Raw genomic sequence first — 19,079 nt, 5'->3', positions numbered from 1 at the left:
ATACAATACCCCACCGCTTCTCGGTGCCTCTTCCTTTCTTTATGTGCAGCGGGCCAAAACAGTCCATGCCTGTTGAGTGGAATGGCTTGTCGCCGAGTCGGAGGCGACATGGAGGTAGGTCAGCCATCCGTGGTATGCTGGGCTGCGCGCGCCACTTTCGGCAGTCTAGACAGGTTCGCTGGAAGCGTCGCACCGCCTCTCTTCCTTGAAGTATCCAGTAACGACGTCTGATTTCCACGAAGACTCTCTCTGCTCCTGCGTGGTGTACATCCTCGTCGTATTTCTTTATAATCAGCTCTGTGACCTTGTGTCGGCTGTTCAATACGATCGGGTACTTAATGTCATCCGGTAAATTGGGGGCTCTCCGCAGGCGACCACCCACTCTGATGAGGGTATGTGTGTCACTCTCGGGGGCCAGATGAATCAATCTGCTGTCTGATGGGACGGGCTTTCCTCCCTGTAGACAGTCTAGTTCATCGGGGAACGAGTCTCTCTGGGCTCGTTGCAGTAGAAGCAGTTCTGCTTCCTCGTAGTCAGCTGCTGACATATCAGCGGGGGACTTAATCTCTGGGTGGTGCCGCAGGAATGTCCGTTGCTGCGCACTCTCTATGGTAATGCAATCGTCTATGTTGGGGTCTGCGGAGACAACAGTGCTCAATCCACAGAACATGGGTTTCTTATTCTCAGCCTCCTCGTCACTTGCTTCCCTCGGGGTGGGCGTGGGCCAATCTCCTTCCGGGAGCTTGAGGAATGCTGGTCCGTCACTGTAGATGTTATGACGGGTTAAGTCATCTAGGGACATTCCCCGGGTGATGACGTCAGCTGGGTTGTGTTTTGTATCAACATAGCGCCAGTTTGCTTCTCCGGTTAACTCTCCGGTTAACTCTTGAATCTCAGTGACTCTGACTCCCACGAAGACTTTGTATTTGCATGAATCCGATTTGATCCAGGCGAGTACTGTCGTGGAATCTGACCACAGGATTGTTCTATGCACCGGAATGGTGAGCTCACGTTGGATGAGCGTGGCTAGATGCGCTCCTGCGAGGGCTGCGCAGAGCTCTAGACGTGGGATAGACTGTTGCTTGCGTGGGGCTATTCTCGAGCGGGCGAGGATGAATGCTGTGTAGATCTCTCCCCCCTCTTCTTGGGCCCGCAAGTAGGCTACTGATCCGTAGGCGACCTCGGAGGCGTCACTGAAGACGTGTAAATCCATTTTACATGTCTCTGGCCTCACCGTGGGTGGGAAGTAGCTTCGGCGTATATTAACGCCTGGGAGTGAGTGGAGTTCCATCTCCCACTCTCTCCAGGTGGATGCAAGGTGTGCGGGAATGGGGTCGTCCCAGCCCTGGTCCTTGTCCCACAATGCTCGTACAATCATCTTTGCCCTGGTGGTGTACGGTAGTATACATCCTAACGGGTCATATTGTCGGGCGAGTGTTCTGTACACACTCCGTCTGGTGGTCGGTATTGCCGTCGACCTTCCCTGCTCCGTGGTCAGGGGTTTGTGTCTATAGTGGAGTGAATCTGTTTTGAAGCGCCACACTAGTCCTAGTGTCATCTCTTGGGCTTCTCCTGGGATTGTGGCCATCCAGGTCTCGCTGCTCGCTGCCTTGTCCGCGGAGGAGAGGCTGCGCAGTACGTGCGGATCGCTGCTGGCCCACTGCCTGAGATCAAAGCCGCCTTTGATCAGAGAGGCGCGGAGTTTAAGTAGGAGAGCCTCGGCTTCTTACTGGGTCGAAACGCTTTGTAGACAGTTATCTACGTAGAAGCTGTTCTTCACACTGTGTCGGACCTCTTCGTCCGCTGCTGGGTCCTCTGCGACATGTCTCTGTAGTGCAAATGTAGCACAGCATGGGCTGCATGTAGTTCCGAAAGGGAGGACTTCCCATTGGTAGATGGCTGGGTGCTCATCTCCTGGCCTCTCTCTCCATAGGAACCGCAACAGGGGCTTGTCCTCCTCTACTAATCTCACCTGCAGGAACATCCCTTTGATATCCCCGCTGATAGCCACCTTGTCCTGGCGGAAGCGGAGTAGTACGCCTAGTAGGGAGGGGCCGAGTGTAGGACCGGGCAATAGCTCTTTATTCAGATTTTGGGATCCGATCTGGTAGCTGCAGTTAAACACGATGCGGTCTTTGCCGTTGTGATGAACCTTGTGGTGGGGCACGTACCACGATTCAGTCGTCTGGTCGGCCTCTTTAATGTCAATCTTTGTGACGTGTCCCGCTGTGATGAGCTTCTCGATCTCAGCGCGGTATACACTTTCTTGGGCGGGGTCCTTGGCTAAGCGCCGCTCTGTGTTTAGTAGGTACCGCTCTGTGGCGTCTTTCTTTGCGTGAAAGGTAGGCATCCCTTCCCGCCGCAGGAGTGGCGTGGCGTATCTCAACACGCCGCTGACTGGGACTCTCTTTGTTCCCGTCTCGAGGAGGTTAATGGCGTAGATGTCGTCTTTAGAGCGAATGTCTTTCTTTTCGTTCTTAAAGGGCATTTGTTCTAAGGTCCATAGCCTCTCTACATGCTGCAGGAGTGCGGTGTCTCCCTCTGTGACTCGGGAGTGGAGACAGCTAGTGGCTGTGGTTCGGTTGAGAGATTTGGCGAGTGGGCCTTGGAGAGTCCATCCTAGGCGGGTCTCGACTGCTGCAGGACAGCCTCTGGGTCCGGTATGAACCCGGTCTATCGGGACAATGAGGTCTGCATGGTCGGAGCCTATCAACAGTGTCGGGGTAGCACCGTCTATGAGTGGGATCGGTAGCTTGCGTAGATGTACATATTTCTCCATCAGCTTGGCTACGGGGTATGTGTACCGCGACAGTCCTATTTCTTGGCTGGTGAAAGCGTCTGTAATCCTGTACCGTCGCTCGGGCTGGCCGCTTGCTGCGATAGAGAATGAGACATTCTCGCCCTTTATCGTTTTCAAATCTCTTCTTATTGTCCGAATTGTCATTTGGTTTTCGCTCCCCCGCAGCCCTAGCTGGGCCGCAGCGGACGCGAGCAGAAGGGTCTTCTCTGACCCGTCATCAAGGACGGCGTAAGTGTCCATGACTTTATTCTGGTAGCTCAATGTCACACGGACTACCTTTAAGAGCACTCTGGCTCCGCTGCTGCTGGCGGGGTCGATGTACATGACGCTTGCTTTGCTGCTGGATCGTGCGGGTGGAGGCCGCCGTCTGTTACTGTCGTGGAGTATGTCCAGATGGGCTCCATCGCACCGACTGCACCTTTTCTTTAAGCGGCATTCGGCTGCCATGTGTGATCGCGCACAGCGAAAACAGCGTCTGTTGGACTTTATCCATTGACTCGCTTCCTCCGCATTCATCTTGGGGAATGAGTCACATTGTGACAGCCAGTGTTCTTTCTCACAGTAGGGGCACACTATCTTCCACTTCTCCTTTCTTGAGGGGGTACTGTGGCTCCTACTGCTTGGCACTGACTCCGATTGGTGCATGACAGTCACCGATCTTCTTCCATCATTTAGTCTCCTGGTTCCTTCTCTGGAGCCAGGGGTGCTCCGTCCGAATGTATCTAGCCGTAAGCTGCTGACTTCTCTCGCCAGGAAGTCGGCTAGATCGAGGAGGTTCGGTTCGGGGCCATTAGGGTCTCGGTGGTCTCTCTGCCGCCTAAAGCGCTCCTGTCGGGCGGGCGGTAGCTTCTCCAAGATCCTCTCTACATTTGAGTTGGCGTATAGTTCATGCCTACCCTTTTCTCTCTGCGCTCCCAGCATCCCTACCAGGGACTGCACTCTGATGGACAGGTCGTCCAGTGCTCGATTGTCTATTGCTGGGGGTAGGCGGTCGATGTGCCTGATCTCCTGGATCACGTAGTCCCATATACGTCCATATCTCTGGTCCAACGCTACCAGCGCTGCGGTGTGTGGGGTCGTGGAAGTGGCGTAGGCGAGCGCTATGTTGTGCGCGCGGGGTACCTTTAAATGCTTCAGTAGTATCGCGTATTTATGGCGTTCATCAATGACATCCACCAACATTGTCTCCAGACACATGCGGAGCTCCGTATACTGGGCCCGGTTCTCCTGGGTGAAGTCTGGTACCATAGGTGTGCCAATGTATGACGCGGATTGTTGATACATCGGCGAGCGTTGGGGGAGAGGCCTCCTGGGCGAGTCTCCTCCTGCTCCTTGGCGTGGGCTGGTACCGGCTGTGTACCATGGCCCGCTGGTCCAGGTGCTGTTCCTCGGTGCGGGTCGTGCGTCGTGCTCACCCGTGAATAGCGTCGGGGGTCTGTAGCGCAGCTCCGCGGGGGTATAGCCTGGGCTGTACTGGACCTCCTGGTCCGGTAGAGTACTGTGCTGTCGTCGGGCGTGGTTCTCCTCCTCTTCCTCTTCGTCTTCCGTTAGGTCATCCAGGGCTTGTAGTCTCTGATTTAGCCTCTCCGCAGTGTATGCTGCTCCTTCCCGGTGGCTGGGTCTCGCTTGGACCGGTTGGGGAAGGGGGTCTGCGGGGGGTATAGACCTCGTCTGTTGGTCAAGTTCAGGGTCGCTTACTCGGCTAGGGGATGCCGCCCTGGAGTGATGTCTAGACGAGTTCCTGGAGCCTCTGGTGGAGGGAGGGGGTGTTGTCCTTCTGATCAGCTGTTCTATTAGTTGCGCTTGTGCTCTGTCGCGCTCGGCTTCGCGCTTGGTGAGATCCGATTCTCTCTGGGCACCGGTGGCGGCGCGCTGGGCGTCGGCCCGGTCTCTTGCCATATTCTCTTCCATCTGAATGCGTCTTATTTCCAGGCGTATGTGCTCTTCTTCGCTCCGTTGCTGTATCTGCAATCGATCGCGTTCACCCTGGAGTCTATCGCGTTCAGTAGAGGCTTTCAGGCTGACGAGGAATGCCTGCTGTAGTGTCCTCTCTGCCTCGCTGGGAGAAGACGGTTGTATAGGGGAGCCGTCCCTTGGGGTACTCCGTGCGGAGTCTTGGAGCTCTATCTCCACGGTGCTCTCCTCATCTTCTTCCGTGCCGAGTTCTCTCTCGGTAGTGTTGTCTTCCTCCCGGGACTCGTCGGGGACTACTTCTTCGGTATTGGCGGGGTGTAAAGTCATGTCTGGTTCCCCCTGGTCCCCACCGTGAGCTGGGTCAGTTACGTTAGAACCCATAGGGGCCTCTATGGTCGGGGTAGCCTGGTCGTTAGGGTTAGACATAATTTAACTTTCTAGTTTTACCGCGTTTACTGTTGGTAGAAGACTAGGTTGTTGACTGACAGCGTAAGCCTCTAAGTACTGAGGGAGCTGTCGTTTGCGCCGCGGGCGTTGTTGGTTAGGAGGATCGTTTCGTGGAGTGTTCATCATAGGCCATTTTAATATTAATAACACTATATTAATATTACACTGATTACCATCCGGTTCGAAGGACCAATTGTAACTGAGGGGTACAATTCCCTGACTGTATTGTTAGATATGATACTTACTACCACTACCTCTTGTACTTTAGACTCTGGCCACCCAGTACTAGGTATAAATAATTATGATAAACACTCCCACCTGATGAAACGGATCCAACACAAATGTACCAAGTCGAAAGTCTGCGTTTAATAATAATACATAGCAAAAGGTATGTACAACGATCACTTAATTACATTTATGATTTGAAATAGTATGCACTTTTATGGCAAATGAGTATTCGTAGGTAGATCAATATCGAATGTCCAATCTCTGATTGCGCAGGAAGCAAATATACAACCTGGAATATTTAGGGAACAATAGCAATGATACTTGAATGATTATATAGCTGGATACACTAGGGGAAGGTTCCGACTGCTTGTAGGACAGCTGGAGGGGGGGGGGGGGTAGAGTCTGGCTGTATCCCGTCTGGCCGAGGGTATCCTGGGAGAGCCCACAGTCGTGCGACCCGGTGCCCAGCGATCCTCGATCCACAGATGAAAGCAGTTGGACTCTCTGTGGCCGGCGTCCTCCGGTCCACGATGGTGAGACGTGAGGCGACCTCGTCGTGTAGAGCGTCTTCTCACCTGTCGTCCTCTCCGGGGGGGGTATTTCCAACACACCGCAGTGTTGGCCTTTATCCATAGAATAATCAAAGTACTCAAAGCATAATCCAAGCCGGGGAAGGCTAGCCGTCGTCGGTAGAATAATCCAATATACAGGTCCACTCGCTCTTTGGCCTGGAGCTCCTCGGGTGCAGCTTCACGTGGGGTCAACCACCCTGGATAAGCGTCCAGCTGATGCCCGAAACGATGGGGGTGCTGATTACTATAGAACTCTTACCGCACGAGGCACTACATATGAATAGACTATTATTAGCTTAATAGAATACGTCCAACTCGACGATATAGTGCCAAATATGACTATTCAAATATTAATATACACGATGTCTCAATGCCGATACTGGGCCGAATTGGCCTTACTGCCCACACGTGGTTCGCGGGGAGGCTTTTGCGTCTGTCACTCTGTTGGAGGGTAAGGAACTGGACTAAAAGAAGGCTCTACTTTAATAGCGCAGTATATATACGCACTATGAACAAATAGTACCATTAGTGGTGCGGTAGACATATTCCTACGCGGAACTAGGACTTGTCCATACATGTTGAGCGGTACGATTGAACCTGGTCTGAGGGGTATGGCGACCTGGCACCAAGGTCTCGTCCAATGGTAGAATGGAGACTATTATGGGATGTTCAGTAGACTAGAAGGGATATTCAATGCATATTGTACAAGGAATATACAAGGGATATCAGGGGATATACAAATACAATTAAATATATATATATAAATAAATATATATATTCGGTTTAATCTGATCCTTCAGAACATAATGTAAAGAGGCTTTCAGACTTTATTGTCAGAGGAAGGATCACATTATGATGATATCTCTCAATTAACATTCTCCTCCATATATGAAACATCTTTTAATTAATAATTCCCAGATTGGAACTTCAACATCTTTCATAAGTTAGTAAGTGATGTTTTCCTTCTTGATCCTCTTGATCTGATGGTGTGATCCGGCACCAGGTACGACTATGAGGAGGTGGACTCGGACGCTGCCAACAAGATGATCACAGACCTGGAGACGACCATGTTCGACCCGTCCTTTGTGGGGAAGAAGTTGTCCTCCGGAGACAAGACCTACGAGGTGTCCGTCTCCGACAACTTCTCCTACACGGACCCAGTGGACGGCACTGTCTCAAAGAACCAGGTGAGGAGGAGAGAGGGGGACGTGTGAATACTTTACCCAAGGCAGTTGTCCTTCCGCGTTCGGTTTGTGCGCCCTGATTGGCCTCTCGGCGCCCAATCGCGTTAGCCCTACTATCGCCGCACTACTCACTCAATATACTACTAAGCGCTGTGCTCTCTGTCTGAAGCGGAGCGGGGCTCTGCTGTGCTTACACTTGATGCAATACACGATACTAACTAGAGAGATTAGCGTCACATAGCTGGCCTTTTTCTGAAAACCCAAGCACATATTGTTCCATAGCATACGCCTTCAGTTGATCATGACATCCTCTCTTACCTTGACGACTAAAAAGCCTCCATAATTTAGTAAATAAAGCTGTAGCCAGCCAGCTAGCATTGATGATATTCAAAATGCTATCCACATTAGCTACATAGCTAACCAACTAAATGCAATACAGTGGTATCCTGAGGTAACGTTAAATACAACGTTTGCTAGTCGAAATGACTGGACACACACGGGGACAAGTTAAACATCAATCAATTAATTTATTCCAACAGGTAGTTTGAGCTGCTTGTGAGCCGAGGTCTTTCTCTCCTCTCCGTTGGAAACTAATGGCGTTACGTTAGCTCGAAAAAGCACAGAGTAGTTAGGCGATAGGCGATTGGGCGCTGAGAGGCCAATCAGGGCGCGCAAACCGAACGCGGAAGGACAACTGCCTTGGGTAAAGTATTCACGCAAGGGGGACATTTGGACCAGGGGGCGGGACATTTGGACCAGGGGGCGGGACATTTTGGCCAGGGGGTGGGAGGGGTGTACTGTAGGGTCTGTATCTAACTAGCAGACTGTAGGGTCTGTATCTAACTAGCAGACTGTAGGGTCTGTAACAGGGAGGCTCTGTATCCTTAGATGTCCTTGTTGAACCTCTGAAATATTTAGATTTAATTGTATTTAAATCTCTCTCTCACCCCTCTCTCTCTCTCTCTCGCTCTCTCTCTCTCGCTCTCTCTCTCTCTCTCTCGCTCTCTCTCTCAGGGTCTGAGGATAATTTTCTCTGACGGCTCCAGGATAATTTTCCGTCTCAGTGGGACAGGCAGCGCTGGGGCCACAATCAGGCTCTACATAGACAGCTATGAGAAGGACCCCCAGAAGATCTACCTTGACCCACAGGTCAGTCAGTCCACATACCACTTTAATATAACCTTTCATCAGAGCAGCATAACTGGACCACATACCACTTTAATATAACCTTTCATCAGAGCAGCATAACTGGACCACATACCACTTTAATATAACCTTTAATCAGAGCAGCATAACTGGACCACATACCACTTTAATATAACCTTTAATCAGAGCAGCATAACTGGACCACATACCACTTTAACATAACATTTAATCAGAGCTGCATAACTGGACCACATACCACTTTAATATAATCTTTAATCAGAGCTGCATAACTGGACCACATACCACTTTAATATAACCTTTCATCAGAGCAGCATAACTGGACCACATACCACTTTAATATAACCTTTAATCAGAGCAGCATAACTGGACCACATACCACTTTAATATAACCTTTCATCAGAGCAGCATAACTGGACCACATACCACTTTAATATAACCTTTAATCAGAGCAGCATAACTGGACCACATACCACTTTAATATAACCTTTAATCAGAGCAGCATAACTGGACCACATACCACTTTAACATAACATTTAATCAGAGCTGCATAACTGGACCACATACCACTTTAATATAATCTTTAATCAGAGCTGCATAACTGGACCACATACCACTTTAATATAACCTTTCATCAGAGCAGCATAACTGGACCACATACCACTTTAATATAACCTTTAATCAGAGCAGCATAACTGGACCACATACCACTTTAATATAACATTTAATCAGAGCAGCATAACTGGACCACATACCACTTTAATATAACCTTCTTTAATCAGAGCAGCATAACTGGACCACATACCACTTTAATATAACCTTTCATTAGAGCAGCATAACTGGACCACATACCACTTTAACATAACCTTTCATCAGAGCAGCATAAGTGGACCACATACCATTTTAATATAACCTTTAATCAGAGCAGCATAACTGGACCACATACCACTTTAACATAACCTTTCATCAGAGCAGCATAAGTGGACCACATACCATTTTAATATAACCTTTAATCAGAGCAGCATAACTGGCCCACATATCACCTTAACATAACCTTTAATCAGAGCAGCATAACATACCACTTTAACCTTTAGAGGTCAATGGATCGAGGCTTGAACACTCCCAAGTTCTGGTTGGTTTCCTCATTGACACTGTGTATTTCGTGACTGGTGTACAGTGTGTCTCCAGTGGATCTGTCTCTCTGGTGTACAGTGCGTCTCCAGTGGATCTGTCTCTCTGGTGTTCAGTGTGTCTCCAGTGGATCTGTCTCTCTGGTGTTCAGTGTGTCTCCAGTGGATCTGTCTCTCTGGTGTTCAGTGTGTCTCCAGTAGGGATGCCCCGATCGATCGGCCACCGATCGTTATCGGCCGATAATTAGTATAAATATGCGATCGGGGAATTCCGATAATTTGTCATATTCGCCGATCGCGGAAACTGATCAAGTGGATATCTCACTCGCTTGTCTCAGACGCACAGGACCTGCAAACTGCTCCTCCTCCCTAGCCCCGCCCGTACCCGTGTAGAGTTTGTAAACACAGGCTGAGTCTAGATAGTGCATTCGACCTGAGCTAACGTTAGCTACCTAGCTATCGTTACTGTTTAAACAAAATTACCCAGTCAACTATTCACTTTTAGTAGGCATTGTCTAACGGTATTTAGCCGGCTAGCTACCGATAGCTCCTGATATCAACAAATGCTCCAGCAAGTCTTGTAGTGCATGTTGATACCTCCGTTAGCTCGCGTTAGCTCGCGTTAGCTGACGTTAATTCACTGTTCAAAACAAAATGTCCGATTGAACTAAATAGTTGTCTTAACGTCATCTAGCCGGCTAGCAGTAGCTACAGATAGCTCCTGATATCAATGTCTTATAACATTGATTGAATGCGTATTCGAGCTGAGGGCTTGCTGAATGTTAAATGACCAAAGCATAACGTTACCAATAGGGTCCCGCTGCAGCGCCGGAGAATCCTTTTTGGTAGCTGGAGGCTACTAGAGTACACACAGACAGTGGAGCTGTTTGCAGATAGCGAGCATTTTGACTTGTTGCGTGGTGGCGATGTCTCGCAGATAATACAAGTACAAGTCTAATTATATAATATATATATTTTATTAAAAAAAATAAAAGAAAATGTATATAAAATAATTTTTAATTTCTTTTTAATCAAAAACGATCGGTATCGGATCGGTATCGGCCGATATGGCTCACGACGATCGGTGATCGGTGATCGGTGGCAAAAAACGTGATCGGGGCATCCCTAGTCTCCAGTGGATCTGTCTCTCTGGTGTTCAGTGTGTCTCCAGTGGATCTGTCTCTCTGGTGTTCAGTGTGTCTCCAGTGGATCTGTGTCTCTGGTTTTCAGTGTGTCTCCAGTGGATCTGTGTCTCTGGTTTTCAGTGTGTCTCCAGTGGATCTGTGTCTCTGGTGTTCAGTGTGTCTCCAGTGGATCTGTCTCTCTGGTCTACAGTGTGTCTCCAGTGGATCTGTCTCTCTGGTGTTCAGTGTGTCTCCAGTGGATCTGGCTCTCTGGTGTTCAGTGGGTCTCCAGTGGATCTGTCTCTCTGGTGTTCAGTGTGTCTCCAGTGGATCTGTCTCTCTGGTGTTCAGTGTGTTTCCAGTGAATCTGTCTCGGTAAAGTAGTTGTGGTCACAAAGTATTTTCTCCACACGGTTAAACTGAGTTTTATAATCCAATAAAATGTCGGAGGAAGGGAGGGTTTTTCCCGAGGACACTGTCGATATCCCGTCCAAGAAAAAGGAAAACAGAATAAAAAGGGACTTTTCATCTGATAAATATTAATGGAGGTCCAGGAGAAGTGCGGCGGGTCTGATGGGAGCTGACGGCTGAGCGGACGCGCCCGACGGGGGGTGGGGGGGGGTCACTCTGCCGGAGCTGAAAGCCTTTCTCCTCCAAGTTCTCTTCTGCTGTCGAGCCAGCGGGGCTCCTGGGGTCTTCTCCCTCGCTGGAGGCCATCTTTTAGTCCGTGCCAAGCGGCTAGTTCTGGATGCGCTCGTCCAAGCGGCAGTTCCAGAGAAAATAGTGGAAGGAATAGGAACACTGTAAACTTTTTTTTTTAAAAGATGAGTTTAACAAGTGACTTTATCTTGTATGCAAACTTACTGTGTAAAGACTGTCTGACTATGTCTGTTGTGTGTATACAGCACAAGTAAAGTACAGTACAACAAAAATAAGTTTGGCATCCAAGCAGAGTGCAAATGTAGGAGTAAAGTGCAATATGCACTAGTACCTAGGGCTGCCGTGGTATTGATGCGGTATTCAGCTAAACTCTGCGGTGGGCATGATGTAACAGCGATACCGCGGTAATGCGGTAACCGCGGCAGCTCTACTAGTACCCAGTCATCCCCAAGTCAAATCATCTTGACTAGACTAGACTTGCACTGGGAGATGATCTAGGTGCCGGGCACTCTGAGCATGGCACTAACACTGTTTAGGGGTTTGATTCCCACCCATACTGAAGAATGTATACAGTCATTCCATTGTAAAGGGCTTTGTGTCCTAGTACTGGTAAAGCTCTATAACAATGTCCTTCATTCATAATATCTTTAGGTTTGAAGAAATGTCAAGATATTGTGTTTCTTTTCATCGTTGAGGATAATATGAACAATATCTTGGAATAAGCGTGACGCGTCTGAAAACAAGCTAAAGTCACTGGCTCAGCTTGACATTTCCCACAGCAAAGAGAGAGAGATACGTTTGGCCAGGAGTGGAGTTATGAGTGGATATCTTATTCTTGACTAATGTGAAGTGAGGGGAGCTCAGCCCAGCGGGGAAGTCAGGGAGATCCAACCTGACACTTCATTAAGTCACCCTGAGGGATCTGAGGCGGAGGACTGGTGGAGGGAAGAAAGGAAGGAAGGAAAGAAAGAAAGAAAGAAGAATCATAAGTGAGACGTTCTAATTTGTTCTATCAGGATGAGAAGTTCTAGTTTAACATGTTCTATCAGGATGAGAAGTTCTAGTTTAACATGTTCTATCAGGATGAGAAGTTCTAGTTTAACATGTTCTATCAGGATGAGAAGTTCTAGTTTAACATGTTCCATCAGGATGAGAAGTTCTAGTTTAACATGTTCTATCAGGATGAGAAGTTCTAGTTTAACATGTTCTATCAGGATGAGAAGTTCTAGTTTAACATGTTCTATCAGGATGAGAAGTTCTAGTTTAACATGTTCTATCAGGATGAGAAGTTCTAGTTTAACATGTTCCATCAGGATGAGAAGTTCTAGTTTAACATGTTCTATCAGGATGAGAAGTTCTAGTTTAACATGTTCTATCAGGATGAGAAGTTCTAGTTTAACATGTTCTATCAGGATGAGAAGTTCTAGTTTAACATGTTCTATCAGGATGAGAAGTTCTAGTTTAACATGTTCTATCAGGATGAGAAGTTCTAGTTTAACATGTTCTATCAGGATGAGAAGTTCTAGTTTAACATGTTCTATCAGGATGAGAAGTTCTAGTTTAACATGTTCCATCAGGATGAGAAGTTCTAGTTTAACATGTTCTATCAGGATGAGAAGTTCTAGTTTAACATGTTCTATCAGGATGAGAAGTTCTAGTTTAACATGTTCTATCAGGATGAGAAGTTCTAGTTTAACATGTTCCATCAGGATGAGAAGTTCTAGTTTAACATGTTCTATCAGGATGAGAAGTTCTAGTTTAACATGTTCTATCAGGATGAGAAGTTCTAGTTTAACATGTTCTATCAGGATGAGAAGTTCTAGTTTAACATGTTCTATCAGGATGATAAGTTCTAGTTTAACATGTTCTATCAGGATGAGAAGTTCTAGTTTAACATGTTCTATCAGGATGAGAAGTTCTAGTTTAACATGTTCTATCAGGATGAGAAGTTCTAGTTTAACATGTTCCATCAGGATGAGAAGTTCTAGTTTAACATGTTCCATCAGGATGAGAAGTTCTAGTTTAACATGTTCTATCAGGATGAGAAGTTCTAGTTTAACATGTTCTATCAGGATGAGAAGTTCTGAGGCTGAGAGTTAAGCATTGAGGTTGAGAGTTGAGGTTGACTCCTTTTCAGCTACATGAAGCCATATTAGATGTACTGCCATGATTCACCAGTAGCTGTCTTATTTATCTACACTGGCTCCTGGCTGTGAATGTCCTATCTATCCTGTCTATATCTATTCTCTCTCTGGTGGTTCTATTCTAATTCCCTGGTGTTCTCCATCTCGGATTCTATGCTGGTTCTCTTCTAATTCCCTGGTGTTCTCTGGTTCTATCATGTTTCTAATTCCCTGGTGATCTCTGTCTCTGCAGGTCATGTTGGCTCCTCTGGTAGACATCGCCCTGAAGGTCTCGCAGCTCCGCGAGAGTACCGGACGCACCGCGCCCACCGTGATCACATGATTCCTCTGCCACGCCACGCCCCGCACCAAACCCCACCCCCACCCACCACACTGAGTGGAACCCTCCCGTCCACTGCAGGGTGATGTTTCTCCTGAGTGCTGACTAGGGATCAGATCTAGTCTGCATACAGTCTATTAACAATAAGAGCCCTGTATGTATCAAGCGTCTAGGAATAAGAGCTCTGATCCACATGACCATAATCATTCTACATAATGACTCCGATCAGCAATACCCTTCTAAAATACATGATATAGCTATGATCTAGGAACTTTACTGTGATTTAAAAGGGAAATTGGTCTCCGATCAGCTCTTCTATTTGATGATCCTGTATGCATACAGGCCCCCTGTCCCCTATTTCTGTTCTCAGGCCAAATGGAAATAATTACAAAACTGATCCCACATCAGTGACTAGAGCCAGATTCATACATGAACCAAAAATGTATAAATTTTTTAATTACATGACCTAGATTTGATATTTTCTTTCCACAATAAGATTCAAATTCAGACTTTGTTTTTCTGCTGTTCTTGTTTAAATCCGTTCTCTGGCTAATGACTTTCGGCCATTTTATGTCCTATCTGTTGTCTGACTGACGTGTTGCCTCTAACCCCGTCCCCATCACTATGACAACCAACGAGCCTCTCAACCTGAACCGTCACACCTAAACACCTTAAGAATGAACACACCCACCAATAAAACAACCATACACAAGAGAATACCTGTGGTCCTGTGTTTTAATTTACAGTAACATGTATGTGTGTTCCTTTATTAATCCCCTTGGAGAATTTCAGCTGTCATAGCAGTACGGTAAGAGGTAATACTAGTAATAGTAAGGAACATAGTGATATTACATAGTAGTACTAGTGATAATAGTGACGGCAGGATTCAATCAGTCAGTAATAATATTGATGATGGTATACATGGTCCATAATGTAGTAACACACTGCACCAGAGTCCATGCAGTGTTTATTATTAAAGGTGCTATAGATAACTTTAAGTCACTAGATATCGCACTAGAGCGCCAGCATGTTCTCATTCAATCATGTTCATTCCATGTAGGTGGAGCCGGTCTCATATTGCCATCTCTGCGCTGTGTTTAAAGTTCGACCCCTGTTAAAGGATTGCCCCGAGTGAGTCTTGAACCCCGGTCTCCGACATCGCAGACCACTATACCAAGAGGTGAACTCACCACTTGGTAACGTGTCTGTATGCCTTTTAATGCTAACAAGTTAACATCTGAGTAGCTCTTTGCTAAGTTAAGCTATCCTGGTGTAAATTTTTTTTTTTTTATCGCTTTTCTGGTCAAGCATGAACGACAGTTGTAGAGTGAAACGGGAGGGAGAACAGGGGAAGACATTTGGCAAATGACGGCGGGTCCGGGAATCGAACTCGGAGTCAACCAGATCCGTGACGCAGCACGGCTCCTCCCGACGCAGAAATAGCGCCGAGATACGCGGTGAGCTACTGGAGCTCCCTCTGGTGTAACTCTTTAATGCTAACAAGTTAACGTCATCAGCCAAACACGTTACAGTCTGTGTTTGTCATGTATTGGAATCTATGCAGCCTATAGTGATGTCAATGAAGTCAATGTCATTTAAAACAATGCAGCATCTTGTCCTCCATCTACAAACGGGTCGTCTTCTAAACTTGCGTCCAACAATCTAATGTCTCTTTGAAAACATTCCTGGGGTGAACAGCAGAGGAATAAACTAAGCTCCATTATTCTTCCTCTCCACGGGACGGTTCCATTAAGCGGCCTGATGAATGATTAGAGGTAAGGTGTCGGGAAGACGGGATGTCCCAACAGCCCCGTCTCCGGCCAAGTGGACAAGAGCGGAGACGTTGGAAATATACAGCTGTTGGAATGTACAGTTGGAAACTTGCTTATTTTTTATATGGATATAAGTTGTAATCGTGTCCTCTTCTGACCTCATACACTGTACAAAATAATAGGCACATGCCAGGTAGGTAGCAAGCATATTTATCAGTAGATTAACTCTCTCTGCCATACCCGAGATTTCTCTGGTTATCTCGCCATGCGTTGAACGCCAAAACCCGAGATTTCTCGAGATCCCCATTCTATACCGTCAGCCGGTGTCTCTGATTCATATGCCTACGTTGGAATTGCAATGATGATCGAATATCACCGGGTGGCAGTATCGCCTACCTTTGAACTGGAATGGCTTGGTGTGGATACTCGTTTTCCTTTTTTTTCTTTTTTGGCAAGGACTCCTCCTCCTGCCTGAACAGATAGACAGCGATCGCCTCGAAATTTTGTTGCCTGAAGCGTATTTCCCATATAAACTAGTATATACATCGGTAATTGTGATGGCAATGCGATCACTTGGAATTTTTCTTTTTGGAATACCTTCTGGCTAAGGTAAGGTATATTCTATGTCTATTTTACCATGTAAAAAAACATGTTTTTGTAACAATTACAGTTTTGTGTTTTACCGGACGTAAAACATGCTCGACAAACACAATCACAGTTTTGAGTTAAAACGACCCCCCCCCCCCACCAATTCGAGGATGGATGGATGGCTTTCTGTTGCCATTTGACATCAGAGACCTCCTCCGCCAGAAAGTCAAGAGATCTCTTAATCTCGTCAACTTCCTAATTTTTCTTTGGTCCCATTTTCGCTTGTCTTTGACTGTGCTGTCAGTTTTACATTTACATTTACATTTAGTCATTTAGCTGACGCTTTTATCCAAAGTGCTACAGTGTAGGTTAGTTTATTAGGACAAGTGCATGACAGTACGGTTAGTTAGGGTTAGATATTTAAAAAAGAAAAAAATATATATTTTTTTTAATTCAGATAATGGTTGAAGAAGTGTGTCTTTTGTCTTTAGTTTTAGATGAGAATACACACCAAAACAACAAACAAACTCTTTTGCGACTTTCTCTCAGTCGGAAGTGACGTCAGATGGATGGAGAGAATTCCCAATGATTAGCAACAACACTGATGATTTTGTGAATGCATATGTACATGGTATATACCTTTTGATTTGGGAGTATTTGGAGCTTCAGGCGATCAACCAGAACGATTTGGGCTTATTGCATAATGTGTCATATCTCGCTATCTATGAAAAAAGACTGGATTCTTCTGGAAATGGGGCGTTGTTTAGCGTGTAACAAACTACAGTGTGTAGAAATGAACTAATTAGTCAGTAATGGACTATGAATGCCTGTCAAATGAGCCATACTATAGTCTTCATAGCTATAATACAGAACACACGATGGGTCCACAAACATCGCTAAAATTGTCAATAACGCTGGCGCCATTTAGTAAAGATGGCGAAAGCTTATGGCAGTCAATGAGTTAAAGGAACACGCCAACATTTTGGGAAATTAGCTTACCGTCTTCTCCAGAGAGAGACAAGTAGATAGATGCCAGTTTCCTCTATGTGCGCTCAGTAGAAAGCTATCTTGCTGCACGTTAGCCTAGCTTAGCACAATGAAGCGGACAGTGCTTACATTCATTGTGCTAAGCTAGGCTAACGTGCAGCCAACGCACAAAATGTTGGCGTGTGCCTTTTAAAGGGAAAATTAAGAATTCTGGAACCATAGCCTTATGTCCTACTCATGGATGATGTTGAAGGGAGTCCTTTCTCAGCATAATCCATGCTGTTCTTCACACTGGATACCCAACTCCTACTCAGTTACCCACAACACTAATGTGAAGTCAATGGGGCCACTGTAAGAAAACACTTAAACATGCTCCAAAACAGACCTCTTTGCTTTGGGTTGCTCTGTGCGGACTAGCTTTCAGTGTTCATTTCACGGCTTGAGTGTAGTGTATGCTTGAGTGTCCCCATTGCATTTTCTTGTGATGTTGTGGTTGATTTGAACTAATGTAAGAGATACGTTCAATTCAGTCTATGTCTGAACATATACACAGAGGCCTAGGCTGAGTTTCTAAAGTAATTTTGATTGCTATGAACCTTTAAGAAGCCGTACCAGGGCGAACCAGGAGAGGCGTCTCGGGCAGCAGGTTGGAATGGAGACAACATGTCCAGAGACACATGACACCCTCAACAACATGATTATGATTGGAGGGTTGTTTAACCAATAGGTTGGTAGTATTCCAGAAGGAGCGTTAGCTAAGCGGAGATTCAGTCAGTCCAGACTTATTCTCTTATCTCAGGCGTAGTATTTGTTGTGAAACTCGTGTGGAGCACGAAGAAACCCTATTGCAACAGATTCAGTTTGACCCTGTTTTGAGTGTTGAGAAGAGTCTGAGTCCGATGCTTTGATTCCGATGGAGTTTGAAAGTTTCTTGATTCAACAGTGGCTAACGAGCTGGAGCCCCCGGCCTCCAGAACACTGTGGATTCCGATTGGCAGCATCATTTGGTGAGGAGGGAATAGAGCCAGTCGGGTTCCAACATTCTGAACTCCGCCACTGAAAATGAAGAATTGGAACGGAGGCCATGTTTTTATTTTCTCGTTGGCTGAGCTCTTGCCATAACGACTAACAGATGTTAAAATACACATTGAAGACTTAATTAAGTTAATGAAGTGAAGCTTTTCATGCTTTCCCCAAGATTGTCCCATTTTCTAAGAATTGCATTTGTTGTGTTTTGTGTAAAAGGTTTGTTTATGTTGGTGATGCTGTGTTCTGATTTACAACGAGAGAAGGTTTCTGAGAGAAAGTAAAAAAAAAAGCACATTTTCCATCTACAGATGAAACTCCTGGAGACCAGGCCCGTATCTCCCATATGGACAACCTGGCCACGTGCCCAGGGGCCTTCGTGTGTAGGGGCCCTCCACGATGGCAGGTTTTTTTTGTTTTATGTTGGGCTTCACAGAAATATACGACATGGCCAATGAATGAAATTAAATCTGTTTCCAAAAAGAAAAGGGCAACAGTGGCTCGGGAGGTAAAGCAGTCATCTGGTAATCCGGAGGTTCCCGGTTCGATTCCCGTTCCTCCTGGGCAGTGTGTTGAAGGGTCCTTGAGCAAGACACTTAACCCCAAACTGCTCCTGATGAGCAGGTTGGTACCTTGCATGGGGGTCCTAATCCAGCCTTGGTGTCCAGAACCCATGGGGGTCCTAATCCAGCCTTGGTGTCCAGGGGCCCATGGGGGTCCTAATCCAGCCTTGGTGTCCAGGGGCCCATGGGGGTCCTAATCCAGCCTCAGTGTCCAGTGTATTAGGAAGCGTAGAGACGCAAGCTTCTCTATTTACAATCCTCTCAGAGTTCAAAAGGCCGTTTTCCAGTATAGATTATAATGGATTATAGCTTGTTAACTGATTACAGGAAATTGCTGTAACAAAATGATTACTTATTTATTTAACGTTTCGATTTTTTGTTTCAGTCCTTACATCAGCACTTTCTTCAGCTTTTAGACGCTTGGTGCACAATTTACATGTTTCCCCCCTCAAAATGC

The 19,079-nt window shown here is 46.5% G+C and overlaps 1 protein-coding gene across 1 annotated transcript in view; it reads left to right on the top strand.

The window, feature by feature from the left end:
- pgm1 (phosphoglucomutase 1) overlaps nt 1-14,403 on the top strand; it is a 41,109-nt gene extending 26,706 nt beyond the window's left edge. The window contains exons 9-11 of the mRNA XM_084309609.1: nt 6,965-7,148; nt 8,160-8,294; nt 13,600-14,403. Of these exons, the coding sequence (XP_084165735.1) occupies nt 6,965-7,148; nt 8,160-8,294; nt 13,600-13,689 (409 nt within the window). The 3' untranslated portion in view covers nt 13,690-14,403. The remainder of the gene's footprint in view (nt 1-6,964; nt 7,149-8,159; nt 8,295-13,599) is intronic.
- Nucleotides 14,404-19,079: the final 4,676 nt, after the last annotated feature.

This window comes from Notolepis coatsorum (assembly GCF_963971535.1).
Source record: "Notolepis coatsorum genome assembly, chromosome: 3".
NCBI lineage: Eukaryota > Metazoa > Chordata > Actinopteri > Aulopiformes > Paralepididae > Notolepis > Notolepis coatsorum.
The sequence above is the reverse complement of the archived record's forward strand: the minus strand, read 5'-3'. Positions and strand labels throughout refer to the sequence as shown.